This window comes from Pogoniulus pusillus, chromosome 26 (assembly GCF_015220805.1).
Source record: "Pogoniulus pusillus isolate bPogPus1 chromosome 26, bPogPus1.pri, whole genome shotgun sequence".
Lineage (NCBI taxonomy): Eukaryota > Metazoa > Chordata > Aves > Piciformes > Lybiidae > Pogoniulus > Pogoniulus pusillus.
In genome coordinates this window covers 19,215,068-19,231,874 of record NC_087289.1, presented here as the reverse complement: position 1 = coordinate 19,231,874, position 16,807 = coordinate 19,215,068, and the positions used below count along the sequence as shown (strand labels likewise).

The 16,807-nt window shown below is 51.6% G+C and overlaps 2 protein-coding genes across 6 annotated transcripts in view; one reads left to right on the top strand and one right to left on the bottom strand.

The window, feature by feature from the left end:
- Positions 1-4,029: 4,029 nt before the first annotated feature.
- Positions 4,030-6,479, bottom strand: LOC135187061 (transcription cofactor HES-6-like). Of its 2 annotated transcripts, XM_064165409.1 has the most exons (4): positions 6,346-6,479; positions 6,183-6,269; positions 6,022-6,103; positions 4,030-5,937 (listed from the first exon to the last, which is right to left on the bottom strand). In XM_064165409.1, the coding sequence occupies exons 1-4, from the start codon at positions 6,424-6,426 to the stop codon at positions 5,501-5,503; spliced, it is 687 nt and encodes a 228-aa protein (XP_064021479.1). In that variant the 5' UTR covers positions 6,427-6,479; the 3' UTR covers positions 4,030-5,500. The 2 variants fall into 2 exon arrangements, with proteins under 2 accessions (XP_064021479.1, XP_064021478.1); XM_064165408.1 differs by having other exon boundaries at positions 4,030-6,103.
- A 102-nt stretch (positions 6,480-6,581) lies between these two features.
- The window catches only part of LOC135186910 (uncharacterized), a 49,500-nt gene continuing 39,274 nt past the window's right edge, over positions 6,582-16,807 (top strand). For 2 of the 4 annotated variants that reach the window (XM_064165086.1, XM_064165088.1), the window contains exons 1-3: positions 6,582-6,823; positions 8,899-9,003; positions 12,216-12,416. In XM_064165086.1, coding sequence (XP_064021156.1) covers positions 6,583-6,823; positions 8,899-9,003; positions 12,216-12,416 — 547 coding nt within the window. In that variant the 5' untranslated portion in view covers position 6,582. Of the gene's footprint in view, positions 6,824-8,898; positions 9,004-12,215; positions 12,569-15,003; positions 15,390-16,807 lie in introns of those variants that run through there. The other 2 variants (XM_064165087.1, XM_064165085.1) reach the window with 2 other exon arrangements.

Here is a 16,807-nt window from a genome sequence, read left to right as displayed (position 1 = left end):
CTGCATGATCTTATTCAAACCGTTGTACCCATCTGTGGAGCAAGAATATGTTCTCCTCCTGGGTCCAATCCACGCTGGCTTCTGTGTTTCCATGATCCAAGCTGTGGCCAATGGGGTAGCAGGAGACAGGCTGCTTGGCCCAGTTGTTTTCATCACCAGAGCAAGGACAGAGCTGCTAGGACAAAAGTCTCAGTGTGTTCTGAAAGCTGAAGATCAGATGTATCTGTGTCCACCTGCAGGGTGGAGGGTTAGCTAGGGCTGGAGAACTGCTGCATGTGTGAGTGCACAAATAGTCATGCTTGGAGATGATCCATAAATTGGGAAATGAAAAAGCTGTGCTCCAACAGCTGGAGGTGTCAAGACTGGATGGCCCCTTGGGCGTGTTATCTGTCAAGAGCAACATGGCAAGTCTCTGGATGCCAGGATTAACCAACATTCAGCCTGGCAGATGCCTCATAGAAAGAAATGCTCCGTTTTGGTGACTTGTTTCAGTAACATTCTGCTAATGACAGCATCCTGGCCGATAAGAAATGCAAGCTCTGTGTTACAGACAGGTATGAACCGTCTGCTTAGCAGGAATTTCCCTGGTGATATCTGTGTGCATCCCCTCACCCCACTGCTGAGGGATGGACTGGTTTTGTTCATTTGCTTTATTGCTTAATCGGAGTAGAGACTGAGACATTGATTTATTTGGAGAGGAAAGCTCTGTAGGGAGCTATGTAATACTTGCCAGTGGCAGACAAAGGAAGATATAAGTTGATTTGGACAATCTGAAAGCTCGATCTTGCCTCCTGGCCAAAGGACTCCAACAAACAACCTGATGTGTATTACCAGGAGGTTAGGAGAAGGTTTGAACAGAAAGTCCTCCCTGCTGACCTGCTCTAGCAAGGAGCAGTTTTCCTCTGCGACAGGTGTGTGACTGACATGCAAAGAGAGGGGGAAACGAGCCCTTCTTTCTATTATTCCTCAACTGCACATCAAACGAGAGCCCTCCCGTTGGTGTGCTGCTCTGCTCTCCTTTGACAAGGCAGGGCACTGTCAGATCAGATAGTCTGTTTGTGTTACTTTGGAATGGAAAAGAATAAAGGCAGTTTCTACACAGAAGGACTTGAAAAGGCTTCAGTGGTTTTTCATCAGAGCTGATGGAAACCTTTCTTCCCCCCCTGCCCCTTCCCCAGCCCCGCCCCGAGATGCTCACCTCTTCCTGCCTTTGTCAGGGAAGTGTCAGATTTGACACCTCTGCAGCAAGGTACAGAAATGCAAATGGAGAAATACAGCAACACCTAATCAGAGGATGTAAACTTTCTGTGAACCTAATTTGTGGATTAAAAAAGAAAAGGCACATTGTTAACACATTTCTAAACTGCTTTTGACACTTCTTTAAGCAGTAGTAGTACTGTTTTGACCTGGCTTTTTATTTTCAGCTAATACAGGACTGAGGGGTGCCCAGGGAAAAGGCTGCTATCCTGCTGCTGTGGCTCTACCTAACCATCCTGGCTTTGGGGGAGCTGTGGCCCCAAGCTCTCAGCCCCTCTGCAGCAGCAAGGATGGGACATGCCCAGGTTTCCAGCCGTCGTGACAGATGTGCAGATGCTGTGTGGGCCCAGCGGCCCAGGAGGGTTAGTCGAGGTGTGGCTGTGCAACAGCACTAGCACCAGGCTGCCCAGGAATGTGAGCAGGTAGGCAGCAAGGCCAGCTCCAGCTCTCCAGGGCCGACCCAGGCATAGCTGAGCAGCACATCTGCAATGCTGCTTAGCAGAGATGACTCTGCTGCTAGCACCCCCATCCACTGCTGAACCAAAGCTGGTTTTATGTTGACTCTTGGCATTGAAGTGTCAGGATTTGCACTTGCTTTCACAGGAGTGTTACAGAGGAGCCCTGACCCAGAGGTCTTTCATCTCATGGAAATTAAGCCAAGCCAAGCTGCCTCCACTGTTCCTGGAGCAGCCCAGAACCAGCCCTGGATGTCACACAGCTAGCTCAAGCCACAGACAACTGAACAGCAGTGTTAGGCAGGTGAGTGTGCTGTTGTGAGCCACAGGCTGGGCTCTTGTTGCACTGACTTCACCCTCCTCTTCGGAGCACCCAAGGGTGCTGAGGGAGTTGGCAGACTGCTGGCCAAGCTGCTTTCCATTATTTACTGATGCCCTGGCTAGCTGGGGAGGTGCAAGTGGACTGGAGGGTAGCAAATGTGACACCTATCTACAGGAAGGGCAGAAAGGAAGATCCGGGAAACTATAGACCTGTCAGTCTGAGCTCAGTGCCAGGGAAGGTCATGGAGCAGGGCATCTCAAATGCCACCATACAGACAACAACCAGGGGATCAGGCCAAGTCAGCACAGGTTTATGAGGGGCAGGTCCTGCCTAACCAACCTGATCTCCTCCTATGCCAGGATCAGCTGGATGAGGAAAAGGCTGTTGTTGTATTCCTAGACTTTCAAAAAGCCTTTGATACGTCCCCACAAAATTCTTGTTGACAAATTGGCTACTGCTGGCTTGGCTGAGCACTGGCTGCTGGGTAAAGCACTGCTGGACAGGAGGGCCCAGAGTGGTGCTCAATGGAGTTAAACCCAGTTGGTGGCTGGGCACTGGTGGTGTTCCTCAGGGATCTGTGTTGGGACCACTTCTGTCTAACATCGTTATTGACAACCTTGATTCAGGCAAAGAGAGTGCCAGCAGTAAGTTTGCAGATGACACCAAGTTAGGTGGCAGTGTTGATTTGAATGAGGGTAGAGAGGCTCTGCAGAGGGACTTAGATAGGCTTAGATCAATGATTAATGGGATGAGCTTCAGCAAGGCCAAATGCCAGGTCACAACAACCCCAAGCAATGCTACAGGCTTGGGGCAGTGAGGCTGGGGAGCTGCCTGGCAGAGAAGAATCTGGAGGTTGTAATAGACAGGCAGCTGAATACGAGCCAGCAGTGCCCAAGTAGCCAAGAAGGCCAACGGCATCCTGGCTTGGATTAAAAATGCTGTGTTCAGCAGGAGCAGGGTGATGATTGTCCCCTTGGACTCAGCTTTGGTGAGGCCACACCTTGAGTATTGTGTTCAGTTCTGGGCACCACAAGAGAGATGTGGAGGTGCTGAAGCAGGTCCAGAGGAGGGTAAGGAAGCTGGGGAAGGGCCTGGAGAATAAATCTTATGAGAAGTGACTGAGGGAGCACATGATTTCACACAGGATTAGTGAGAAAAAGAGGATGCTGAGGGGAGACCTCGTTGCTGTCTACAGCTACCTGAAGGGACATTGTGGAGAGGCTGCTGCTGGGCTCTTCTCACAGGTAACTACAGGCAAAGCAAGGGGGGAATGGCCTCAAGCTGAAGCTAGGTAGGTTTAGATTAGACATTAGGAAAGTTTTTCACTGAGAGAGGTCAGGGACTGGAATGAGCTGCCCAGGAAGGTGGTGGAGTCTCAAACCACCCTTAAACACGTCCAGGGTTGGTACATGGTGCTAAGGGATATGGTTTAAGGTGAATCTTGTAGAGTAGGGTCATAGGTCAGACTTGGTGATCCTGAGGGTCTTTGCCAAGCTGGATGTTTCTGTGAGTCTGTGAACTCCTAGAAGTGGTAACAGCAGAAGGCTGTGTGAGGGTAGCAGGGTAAGGTGCTGTGACATGTCACATGTAAGCATCTCTTGGTGCTTATGGTACTGTTCTCAGGGGTAACAACGGGGGAGAGTGCAGTACCACACTGATAGCTGGGGGCTCTGTGTGTGTCAAAATAAACCTGGCCTTGTGCTGGGGCTAGAGATGCAGGCTCAGGCATCACCTTACAGCTAGGGATGCTACTCTCAGTGCAAATGTCCCAGGCTCCTCCTTCATTTACAATTCAAAACCCTCACCTCCCTAAAGCAGAAAGTACACTACAGAAGCTCTCACCTCCCCTGCTCAGCTGGTTTCAGCCCTCCTCCCCGAAGTTCAAAGGGATTTAGGACAAAAGGGGATAAGGAGAGCCAAACAAACCCGATAACCATCTTTTGAATAACAACACTCACCTGAGGTAACTTAAAGAAAATTACAAAGGAGAGGTAGTAGGGGTATCTTGGTTTCCATTTTTATTATTCTACAGCGTTGTTAACAAAACAAAAGTTACATGGCTTGTCTCTTGAGAGCTTGCTTGCTTCCCTTCTTGCTTGTTCTGCGTTTGGCAATTCCCATGTGTTAAGCAACTCCACAATTCTTTTTGTTTTCCTCTCCAGAAGGACTGCTCTGAAAGGTATTACCACAGCATAGGTAACCTGGCATCTCCTGAGAGCAGGAGCAGAGATGTCAAACATGTACAAGAATGCTGAGGGTCCCCCCAGACATGTTTTGTAGTTCTAAAAGACGCTTTCCAAGTCTATTGCACACCCTACTGCAAACAGTCTCCAACCAACCAAATCCAAACCCTCTGTGAAGTCATGCCCCAGGACAGGATTTGCCTAGCACTTCTGAAGTTTGAGCTGTAGCCATATGGAGATACCTTCAGAAGGCAGACCAAGCAGAGTGGGTTTGAGACAGGCCTCAGAGTTCTGGGCTGGTTTATCTGGATGCCAAAGATCAACCTTGCACCAGTATGACTTTGCTCACTGCTCTAACTTAAGTGTCATCTAGTATTAAACAGAAGCATTTGAATCCCAATACTTGAGCTAACAATGCTTAGTACAAGAATTAAGTGCTTAATTACCAGCATTGTTTCCACACTATATACATGTTTGTTAATAGTTAACAGCAGGGAAGTGTATTTTTAATTGGTTAGAAGTGCATCCCACTCCACAATACATGCAATCAGTTGTGAATTCAGTATTATTTTATTAAAGATTAAAAATAAAAAAAGACATCTGACACCCTAATATACAAAAAGTCACAATAAACTCAGCTGTGCTAAAAGCAAAATGTGCATCAAGCCAACTCATTTCTAAAAGGCACCCTGCCACCAGTATCTTTTAAACCTTTGACTAATTCCACCAGGTTTCTAGTTTTCTCTTCCTTCACTGAAGGTGAGACTCCAGACTACTGAGTACAGATGCTAACCACACCAACCCCTTTCAGGGATCTTTGCTATCACTAGAACATTTAGAACTGTGCATGCAGACCAAACTCAAGCTTCTCATGGAGTTAACCATTACGATTTAAAATGCACAAGGGCTTTTTCTTAGAAGAAAAAGGTAGTGATATTCGAGCCACTTATAAGGGCCAAGAGAAAGGGTTATAAAATAACTGCTGTGTATCCACCAAAGAGCTTTGCTACTAAAACCCACCCCCCTCCCCATCCCCGACCTCTCGTAAAAACAACCCCTGGAGTTACAAAATGCCACACACGCACACACACACACGGATGAAATGTTAAGCCTTAGCTATTAGCCTGTCAGGGTGTGACAGCGTAAGAGTGCCATGGATGCAGTCCCGAGCGCTGCGATGCCAGCCGCACACAGACTGGCGCTGCCCCACGCTCCTGGCAGGGCCGCCGGGGCCAGCTGCCCTCCACTAGGTAGCTCTGCGTTGCCGCCCGCATGCTGCTCCGTTACCAGGGTCTCCACATGGACTTGGGTAAGCTAGGCGAAGGCAGGCTGTGCGTCTGGGAAGCGTCCAGTCCATCGGGGGAGGTCTGGCCCGGCTCGGCCTCCGCCTCGTCCGAGTCGGAGCAGGTCTCTTCACTGGGGGAAGGCGAGGGTGCCGAGGCGGGGAGAGCCAGGCCTAGGGAGGAGGCCTCGGCCGCCGAGGCCAGCGCCTCGCTGCTCGGCCAGGGGCCGAGGCTGGAATCGGCCAAAACGTCCGCGATCAAGTCCGGGAAGCTGCCCTCGTTGAGGGGCATGGACTCCAGCAGGTGGTTGAGCAGCTCAGCGGCCGTGGTGGCGTCGATGCCGGGACAGCTGGAGACGAAGGTGTGCACCTCGTGCATGCACTGGATGTAGCCGGCGGCGAAGCGCTCGCTGGCTTCGCGATGCAGCCGCCCGCCCTCTGCGCCGAAGGAGACAGAGATGGGAGCGGGGTGAGGCGCGGCTCGGGCCGGCCTTTCCCCGCCGCCGCCCCGCCGGCACTCACCGAGGGAGCGGCGCTCCAGCACGGCCTGCACCCGCCGCACCGTCAGCTCCAGCACCTCCGCGTTCTCCAGCTTCGCCTGAAACTGACCCGGGGCGCCGCGGCCGTCAGCACGGCCCCGGCGGCCCGCCATCGGCCCCCCGGTCTCCGCCCCGCTGCCTCACCTCGCTGTCGGCCAGCAGCAGCCGCAGCTCCTGCAGGCTCTCGTTGATCCGCGCCCGGCGCTTCTTCTCCACGAGCGGCTTCCTCGTCTGCGGGGACGACAGCGCCGTCAGCCCGCCGCCCACCCTCCCTCCCGGTCTCCCCGCCGCCACCCCCGCCGCTCACCCTCCTGTCGGCCCTGGCCTCCGCGCCGTCCTCATCCCCTCGGGGCGGGCGGCCCTTGCCGGGCCGGAAGGAGGGCGCCATAGCGCGACCGGGCGGGCTCAGCCAGCAGCGATCCCTCCCGCAGCTCCGCGCCGCTCCCCGCCCCGAGCCGCCCTACTTATACCCTCTCATTTGCATGTCAATGAGCCCATTGGCCGCGACGCGCGGGCAGCGCCGCAGCGCTGGCCGAACGGGCCAATGGCAGGCGGGCGCTTTGTCTGCGCCGGGGCGGGGTGCGCGCCGCCGGGCTGTGGTTGCCGTCGCCGCCGCACTGCCCGCTGGCCTCTGCCGCCTTTGTTGGCCTGGCTCCGTGTGGGCCTGCTTACGCCGCCTGCGGTGCACGACCCTCCGCTGCCTGGGGCTTGTCGCGGCTCCGGCAGCAGTGAGAAGCCGGGCAGGGCACTGGGAAGGGGATGTGTCTTTTGCCTGCAGTGCTGGGGTATGCTTGTCACCCCAAAAGCCCCCCTAGACCACCGCCTTTCTTCTCTCGCTGGTTTCTAAGCTCTGGAAACGTGTGTCAGGCTGCGAACGTGTTTGGCTGCTCTTTGGAGCGTGTCCCTGGGGCTGTGGGTGCAGGTAGCGCCTGAGAATGGCAGAGGCCAGTTTGAGCCCCTAACAGGAGGCCAGCGGGTGCTGAGTGCGGGGCGAGCCACGGGGCCTGCCTTTGAGTCCTGTTCCATCCAGATAGGTGGGGAGACTTAAAATCTGGCCCTCTTTTGACCAGGTGAGGTTTGGGTGCATGCTCAAGACAACAGACAGGTTCTGGGCCACGTAGCAGGGTTGTGCACCGTGCCTGGTTTCGGGCCCCCTGGCAGGGCTGTGCGGTGTGCCTGGTTTCAGGCCATGGTAGCAGGGCTGCATCACGGCATGGCTGCTCTCCAGCAGCTGCCCCGGACGAGGCCATGCAGCCCTCTCCCAGGCTGAGGAGGGAGGGCTGCTTGCCCAGCCGGTGGCTGTGGGGAGCTGGGTCCTGAATGCTCGGTGCTGTGCCTGGGCGCACCGCAGCCCCTCTGCCTTTGGCTGAAAGAGCTGGGCAGGCCAGCTTTGTGCGGGTAACTTGATGCTGATGACAGTTGGCAGCTGCAGTTCCCCCAGCAGACTGAGGCAAATAAAAGCATTAGGGCTCGTCCCCGAGGAGAGCGACAGGTGTTCGCTCCCGCTCCTTTGTTTCCCTCCTTTTATTCTGCTCGCTAATGCATGTCATAATTTCACTGCCCGAGGAAACGGGAGGCGCATCCCCCGCGGGAGTCGGCATCGCCAGCGCGGGGCTGCGTGCTTGCTCTATCTGTGTCCGGCATAGCTCCCCTCCTGCTCCTGCATGCTCCTGGTTTATTTCACCATTCAGAAGCCCGGGGACAACCCTCTGTTTTTGGTGGTGCTGAGGCTTTCCTTGCCAAGAAGGCCACTGAGAGCTGGTGCACCCATCTCTGTTTCTTGTTACTGATCTGCATTGGTATGTTTGGGTTCGTACTGGGACCTGTACAGTTTAGTGCTGTTAGCAATGATACAGACAGTTGGATCAAGGGCACCATCAGCAGTGTGCAGATGACACCCAGCTGGGTGGTGCTGTCGGTACACCAGAGGGACAGGAGGTCACCCAGAGGGACCTGGGCAAGCTGGAGAGGTGGGCAGAGGGGAACAAGAGCAAGTGCAGGGTCATGCAGCTGGGCCACAGCACTCCTCACTGTCAATACAGTGCAGGGGATGAGGTGATAGAAAGCAGCCAGGCGGAAAAGAGCCTGGGGGTGCTGGTGGGTGAGAAGCTGGACATGAGCAGTGTGGGCTTGCAGCCCAGAAGGCCAGTGGCATCCTGGGCTGCATCAGAAGAAGTGTGGCCAGCAGACTGGGAGAGGTGATTCTGCCACTTTGCTCTGGTGAGAGCTCACCTGGAGTACTGCATCCAGCTCTGGAGCCCTCGATACAGGAAGAACATAGACCTGTTGGAGTGGGCCCAGAGGAGGGCCATGAAAGTGATCAAGGGACTGTAACACCTCTGCTATGAAGACAGGCTGAGGGAGCTGGGCTTGTCCAGCCTGGAGGAGACTTTAGGGAGACCTAATGGCAACCTTCCAGTACCTGAAGGGGGCCTAAAAGAAGCCTGAAAAAGGGACTCTTTACAAAAGCCTGTAGTGATAGGACAAGGGGCAATGGTTTGAAATTAGAGAACAGTAGTTTTAGGTTGGATGTTAGGAACAAGATCTTTACTATGGGGGTGATGGAACACTGGAACAGGTTGCCCAAGGAGGTAGTTGAGTCCCCATCGCTGGAGATATTCAAGATGAGGCTTGACAGGGCTCTAGGCAGTCTCATCTAGGTGAGGATGTCCCTGCTTACTGCAGAAAGGGTTGGGCTGGATGACCTTCAGAGGTCCCTTCAAACTCAGCCCATTCAATAATTCTCTAAGAGTATGACTCCATCCTGCCCAGTCCAGTGGGCATTGGCGTGTGCTCTGTGAAACGCCAGGGTAGCTCTTAGCTGCTCCCACTCTTACCTAATGCTGCTTTTCATCTTCAGTGCACCATGTAAACATCCATGCCTGCAGTACGTCTGACAAAAGAGCCACCTGGGATGGAGGTGTCCAGCACTGTCTTCTGGCCACTGCAGGCATATGCCTCAGAGGTAAAGCCAGCACATGAGATATCTTGGCTAGAGACCTTAGCTCAGACCACTTTGCTTTACGGACAGGAGATTTTGTTTTCCAAAGGGTGCTTCTGTTATGTTTCTTCATTCTATTGTAAAGCAACAGTGCTTGGATTTTGCCAGAGTTTGCTCTGTAGGTGACATGTTTCCTTGCACCAAGCAGGAGCAAAGTGGGATGTTATGGGACTGGATGACTAAATCTGTCCTTCCATTTATGTACCCAGTGCTCCATGTAACACAATGTGGATGCTGCCTCATCCTTTTTATTGGCACCATTAACACAGATTAAGCATAAATGCTGCCTCGGCCAGGCCAAGTACATAACATTTTTGTCTTTAAGGAAGCTAGAGACACACAAACCTGCAGTTTCTGTATAGCTTACTCATAGTTAGCCTAAACGGGAAGGAAAGAAGACAATTGTATGGATGGGATTGTTCAGCCTGGAGAAGAGGAGGCTCAGGGGACACCTTGTTGCTCTCTACAACTATCTGAAAGTAGGTTGTGGCCAGGTGGGGGTTGGTCTCTTCTCCCAGGCAACCAGTGACAGAACAAGAGGACACAGTCTCAAGCTGTGCCAGGGTAGATTTAGGCTGGATGTTAGGAAGAAATCTTCACAGAAAGTGATTTGCCATTGGAATGGGCTGCCCAAGGAGGTGGTAGAGTCACCATTCCTGGAGGTGTTTAGAAGAAGACTGGACAAGGCACTTAGTGCCATGGTTTAGCTAATTAGAAGGTGTTAGGTGATAGATTGGACTCAGTGATCTCGAAGGTCTTTTCCAACCTGGTTAGTTCTGTGATTCTGCACTGCTGACTGCCACTGAGTCTTACAATTTTGAAGGAGCCATCTTCGTTCTGAACCAAGGCTGGGCACACAAGATCAGCAAAGACACATAAACCCACGTGGACACAGACCTTTTGGAATGTGTAGGAGCACACTGAACATAGGCAATCACATGGCAAAAGACAACCCCCCAGAGTTTGTGAGCTTGATTTGACTTCAGAGAAAGAGTCGCTTTTCACAGCATATCTAATCTGAGGCCCTCCAAGAGTGGTTTTTTGCTGGTGTGAATGCTGCTGATTTACTGAAGCAGCTCTGCACCACCGTGTCTGCAGAAACAGCCCCCAGATCTGCCAGGCCTCTTTACTTCAGTTGTTTGTGCTGGTTGTGTTTCAGAGCTGACTTCGGTTGGAGTTCTGCAGTGTTAACCTAGGAAAGTGTCAAGCGAAGGAGCTCCTGAATTCACCTCAGTCATGATCCAGATGTGTCAGGACTTGGGTGGTGAGATGCTGAGGGCTGCTGAGCAGCAGCGGTTCCTCACAAGCCTCAGAGCTCCATGGTTTTGAGCAGGGAGCAACTAGAGGCAAGGAGTAAGGACTTCTGGATGATGATAAGAGGAAAGTCCAGCAGTGGGCTGGTAAATCTCAGCCAAGCATAGCCAGAGAGAGTTTGCCATGGCTGCAGCACCCTGTTTCTGTTGTGGCTTGGTGGCTGCCGATAGCAAGGCACTTTAGACATCGCAGGCTCTTGTTCCACGGTGTGTCTTTCTGTATTTTCCTGGGAAAAGGGCTGGTCAGATGAGCTGACAAATGCTGGAGCTGTTTGCACTGGGCATTAAAAATGCATGTGCCACAAATAGCAGGGCACTGCTAGAGCTGCCATTCTGGAGGAGGAAGTCACTGCAGGCTATCTGCTCTAGCCCACGGGGATGGTGTGACATTTTTGTGCCATTTTAAACAAGTTCCTTCACATCAGGTGAAGCGATTCATGTTAACCTCATGCATTTTAATGGAAATGTCAGCTGCAATCTAGTAAAAGAAAATGTTCCTTAGATAGCTTGTCTAATGCCTCAGTGCTTGCCCATGCTGGTGGATCCTGAAGGAGTTTGCAGTAAACCCTTCGACTCATCCATATCGTTCTTTTCGGGTTAGACCCATCCTGCTGTCTGCCCCTGGGGAGCTGTCCAGGCACTGCTTTTTTCTTAATGGAGGGTGGGATTTTACCCTTTGTTAGAGCAGGGAGGTCTGTCCCACGCGTGATCTAAGTTGCTGTTCAGGCAAGAAGCAGCACAGTCTTACAAGAAGTAATGGGCCTGGCGCCCTGCTGCATGGATTTTGCTGCAAGTCCATGTGTAGAGTAATGCAGCATGTAACAACAGGTTTTAAGTCTTTGTAGATCACATATAGTCTCTAATGCAGCTGTGGTGACAGCAGCAAAGGCAACTGTGGGAGGCCATCCTGCAGCCACTTGCCATGTGTTTTGAAGGCCCAGATTAATGCACATCCTCCTGAGATGTGGGAGTTTGCAGTATAATGCCTCACACTTCTGTTGGAGTGACTGGGGGGATTTGAAAGGTCTCCAGCTCTCAGAAGGACATCCACAGAGGCATAATGCAGCTCTGGAGAGAATTCTGCAGTCAAGTGTGCTGCCATCCATGTTCTTAGGCTTTAGTCTAGGTCACCCAGGCTCTGCGTGGGTAATATAGTCAGAGCACAGGATAAAGACATGATGAGCATGGACAAGGCCCATTGGAAATGCTTGAGTAGTCTCTTTCATAAATGGTGTAACATCTGTTGCTGTTGGAGGCACAAGTGCCTGTCAAAGAGACACGTCATGCTTATAAATATTAATGGGGCATATAAATGGTGGTGGGTGTGAACTGTGGTGGATGTTAGGTTAATGGGTGAATTGCTCCTTAGGCATCAGTTTGCTGTCATCATGCTTATTTCTACCCTAACAAATACAAACTGTTTAGGTGACAGAACAAGCAAAGAGTCATCTTATCCCTCCTCCTCTCCCTGGAGTCCCTTCACAAATTAAATGTGTACTGTAATTAGTTTCCTGCCTTGTCTCTGATGAAAATTAATCCCACTCATAGAACCAAGGTGGAGGGGAGCATGCCTGAAGCTGGGAGGGCTGAGGGCTATGGGTGATAAATGAAGCCAATGAGAGAGGCTGCTTGGAGAAGTTTGCAGCATTCCCCATCAAGTTGATCCTAGCTGCCTTTAGTGCTATCGATTTCTCCTGCTGTTGAATGCAGACATTTAAGAGAAAAACTGGGCTGAACATCACCACTGAGCTGCTCTTGGACTCGAATCTGTTACTGCAAGTAGTATTTGCTTCCTTGAGCACTGTGTTTCTGTTGCCCCTTCCAAAAACCATAAGGCTTTTCCTATCCTTTTTTATTTATCAGCAGGCTTGGCAGCAGTGCTGGCGCTCATCAGCTGGGGCACAGAGGAACAGTTCATGCCAGCCACAACACTAATGAGCAAGCAGCGTTCAAAAGAGTCTTATGTCCATTCACAGAAGAGCCCCAAGACTGCAGTTGCTGCCTGTGAAGGGCTGGCTTCTCCTTGGACCGAGAGGATGGGCCCTGCTTTCTGCCATTTCAAAGGTACTTCTGGTGATATTCAAATGCAACAAATGGTGGGAGGCTGTGCTGAGCAAGTAGCGAGGACAGCAGAGCCTCTCTCCACGGGTGAGTGATGGAAGGGTGTCATGCACTGGCAGCTCCCCCAGCAAACCCCTGTGTGCCACTTCCATTACCTTGTCATTCTTTCCCCTCAACCTGTTGGGCTCCAGTAAAGGTATGTCTAAACTTAGGTATCATTGCAGACTGCTTCACCTCCTGCCGTTCAGCCTGTGGTCTGTTGTCAGTGGCGGTGGCAGCGCCCTCAGTCCGGAGAGGTTAGAGGCACCATCATTTGGCCACAGGGGGGGTGTGGAAGTTATTTCAGGGAGCTGAAAATAGCTCTCTGAGGCACTTACAGGTTTGGGGCTTTTTTTTGCAGATGGATTTAAAAAAACATCTGCCTGTGCCATTTCAGGAAGCAGTTCCTGGTGCTTCCAGGGGAGCCTCTTGTGGTTTATTTCTCTAATGCTTTTGGTGCTGGAAAGTTATCCTAATTATGGAGCTGACTTCATCACAGGCTTTGTCCTATCTTTGTGACAGCGATGTGCGTATCACTGGTCCTCCTCTGCAAGATGCTTTTATTAGTTCCTAACTGACTTACAGGCATCCTCATTAAAGCACATTTTCTTCAGAGAAAAATGCTGGATCCCTTAAACACAATCCTGACTAAGGCTGAAAGCTTTTTGAAGTGTGTGTGCTTTAGAGCATGTTTCTTCCAACACATGGTGCCTGGCCAGGGTAACTCCCAGGCTGTACCTCTGGCAGTGGCACTCCAAGTTTGTTGACAGGACACAGGTTCTGTTTTTATCAGATGAACATGTACATAATCAGGCTCTGAACTTTGCTCCCATGCATTTGTGAAATGCTGTAGAAAATGCCTGCTTTTATAAGCTCTCACAGGTTTGCATTCCCATTGCAAACTATCAAGGTGTAGGTGGGGAAGAAGCTCCTGTGCAGTCAGGGGCGTGTTTGACAAATCCCTTTGACCAAGGACAGAGTATATTTGATGGCCAGTCTTGATAAACACTGAGCTTTTCTAAGTCAAAATGAGGAATATTTCACAGACAGAGACCAATTCCCTTTACTTGAGCCCCAGCATTCATTTTGGGTGTTTTGTGTAAATACTGGGCTTGAGCCTTTGAAAGAGGTACCTCAGATTGCACAGATGTGTTTCCTGGAGGTGTCTGTGGACAACCTGAGACATGGTCACAATAACAGATGCTTGTGGATCTTGATTTAGTTGTGCTGTGCTCCCACTCTAGACTCCTTTCTCCAAGGAGGAGACTTTGAGCTACACTTCGTAGGCCAGAGTTGGTTTAATGTCACCAAAAAGGATCGTTCTGAGGACTTGGTCTATTGTGTGCTATGAAAGATAGTCTTGTTCAGTATCTTTGTCGATGCCATGAACAGAGGCAGTGAGTGCAGCCTCAGCAAGTTTGCTGATGACACCAATCTGTGTGGTGCAGCAGCCAGGCTGGAGGGCAGGGATCCATCCAGAGGGACCTGGACAGGCTGCAGAGGTGGGCACAAGCCAACCTCAGGAGGTTCAGCAAGACCAAGTGCAAGGTCCTGCATCTGGGTCAAGACAATCCCAAGCACAAATCCAGGCTGGGCAGTGAGTGGCTGGAGAACAGCTCTGAGGAGAGGGACTTGGGGGTGCTGGTTGATGAGAAGCTCAACAGGAGCCAGCAGTGTGCACTTGCAGTCCAGAAAGCCAACCAGAGCCTGGGCTGTATGGCGAGAAGTGTGGCCAGCAGGTGGAGGGAGGTGATCCTCCCTCTCTGCTCTGCTCTGCTGAGACCCCACCTGGAGCACTGCATCCAGCTCTGGAGCCCCTGGGACAAGAGGGCTGTGGAGATGCTGGAATATGTCCCAAAAGGGCCAGGAGGATGCTCAGAGAGCTGCAGCAGCTCTGCTGTGAGGACAGACTGAAAGAGTTGGGGCTGTGCAGTCTGGAGAAGAGGAGACTCTGAGGTGACCTTCTTGTGGCCTTCCAGTACCTGGAAAGCTGGGGATGGACTTTGGAGGCTCTCAGGGGGTGACAGGACTGGAGGTAATGGAGCAAAACTGGAAGTGGGGAGATTGAGACTGGATGTGAGGAGGAAGTTGTTGAGCATGAGAGTGGTGAGAGGCTGGAATGGGTTGCCCAAGGAGGTGGTTGAGGCCCCAGCCCTGGAGGTGTGACAGCTGGCTGAGGCACTGGGCAGCCTGCTCTTGGGTAGGGTGTCCTTGCCCATGGCAGTGGGGTTGGAACTGCCTGATCCTTGTGGTCCCTTCCAACCCTGACTGATTCTATGATTCTATAAGACGGTGTTTTTTAACTACTCTTAAGTTTAGGGTGGATTTTAGCCTTGCTGTTCTGCACAGCTCATTTGGTTGCCATACTGCTTGGCTGATTTATGTTGGTGGCCAAGTCCCTTAATCTGCTGCAGAAGCTTCTTATGTCCATTTTGGTGAGGAGTCATCATTTAGAGTGATGCTGGAAGGCATTAATAGGAGACTGTGTGATGGAAGCTTAGTGAGTAGATTTTGAAAGAGGTGACAAGCACTATCATTCTTTCCTCTCCAGGTGTGTTTGCCCTTCTTTCTGGAGGAGCTTAGCACAGTTTAAGAGAAGTGTAATGTTTCTGGACTGAGAAATACCTCTGGATCTTTTAGCACAGAGAAACAGAGTCTCTATGAGGTTCTTCTTCACAGACAAGGCACAGCTGAAACCAGTCACTGCAGAACAAGGAGCTGATGCTGGCTAGAAACCTGCTGCCTCCATTGCAACTGGGAGAAGAATGTGGAATTGGCAAGTCACAGTAAAGGCTTTTTAGGCTTCTTATGGGTGTCAGAAATGGGGTGGAAACAAAAGTCTTCAAGGACATTGCAGACCATGGGTATTTACATCCTCTGTGGCTAGGGCCAGTGAATGTTACTGGTCTATCTCTCCAGTTCCTGACAGCTTGATGAGTTCCCGAGGCTTGTGAATGTGATGCAGGATTAAAGTTTGCAGGGATGAGCATAATTCCTCTTCTTGGATGGTCATTTTTTGTTGTGACTTTTCCCAGTGGGACACAGACATTTGCAGGAATACACCAGATGTCTTCCTTCTGTTTTCCCAGCACTGACATTTGATCACTTGGGGCTGCTTAGTGCTTCTATGCACTCTTCAGCAGTCATGGGGTGGTGATGGAAGGGACCTGCAGAGGGCTGAAACGAAGGTGCAGTGCCTCCAGGATCCGTACAAAATGGTTGCTGTTCCCGAGGTCAGTAGGCAGAGAGGATGATAGCTGACATGGCTGGGCACAGCTCCCACCTGCAGAACGCTGAGGAGTCGCAGGCTGTCGGAGCACCGTGCGAGTGCTCATGTGCGCTGCTCCAGGTGGCTTAGCAGAGAGACACTCGCTCGTGTGCCGCGGTGCTCTTCTGGCCTAGCAACTTAAAAAGGCCTTGTTCTCTTTGGAGCTTGGTTCATTTTCATAAGCCCTGGAAAGCAGAAAGGGCAGCGCTGTGCTCTGCACTCTGCCTTGGTTTTGGAGCATGTTAGGAAGCAGTTCACTTGATGAATTGAGGATCCAGCTGAGCAGGACTCTGAAGTAGCTAGTTTTGGTGTAGGGGGAAGCTATTTTATTGGCTTCTGGGGATTATTTGATGAGCTCTAAACTCCAGTAAAAATTTCTTAGCACAGCCATAGCATCTGTGCCCTTGCAATTACAGACAAAACAATCACCAAGCTTACACACATGCACAAAGGAGGACCTCTGAACAAAGTGGTAGGACCAGATCCACTAGAGGCTGGTGCCCATTACTGTGTCAAATAAAAATCCCAAAGATATGCAGCCTGAAACTGTAATTAGAGGTCAGCTCTGAAAAATGACATAGCAACCAAAAATGCAGGCAGCTTTGGTACCCTGGCTGAGTTACTCTGTTTCCTTCCCTCCAGCCCCTGTCAGAGGTGTGGTATGTGGTCTGCCAGGGCTGCCTGACAGCAGGGGTGGCTTGCCCCCAGAGCTGCTGAGCTGTCTGAACCCCAGCAAGCTCATTTGACAACTGTACCATCTAAAGTGCCTATGGATAAAAGCAGGGCAATGAAAGGTAGGAGCCCAGGTGCTTAAAGAAGTGCTCGTCCCTGACTGGTGTGTAATAGGGAAGCCAGAGCAAGTTATCGGGGAGTGAGAGCTCTGAGGTTGTGGCTAGTGGCTCTCGAAGTGCACTTGTTTCACAAGAGACATGTGCTGGAGAAGGTGCAGAAGGTGGCCCTCGCTTCGGGTGGGCTCTAAAATGCCCCTGGCTGACTAGCAGAGATGTTAGGGACGTGGTTTCAGGCCGCAGCAGGGAAGTGGAGGGAGCTGACTTTCTGCTCCGCTGGCTGTCCGCTCTGCCCCTCC

Coding starts and splice junctions, on each gene's coding strand:
- LOC135187061 (XM_064165408.1), bottom strand. CDS start 6,426: ATGGCGCCCTCCTTCCGGCCCGGCAAGGGCCGCCCGCCCCGAGGGGAT. Junction 6,270..6,345: donor AGGCCAGGGCCGACAGGAGG/GTGAGCGGCGGG, acceptor TCGTCCCCGCAG/ACGAGGAAGCCGCTCGTGGA. Junction 6,104..6,182: donor TGCTGCTGGCCGACAGCGAG/GTGAGGCAGCGG, acceptor GCCCCGGGTCAG/TTTCAGGCGAAGCTGGAGAA.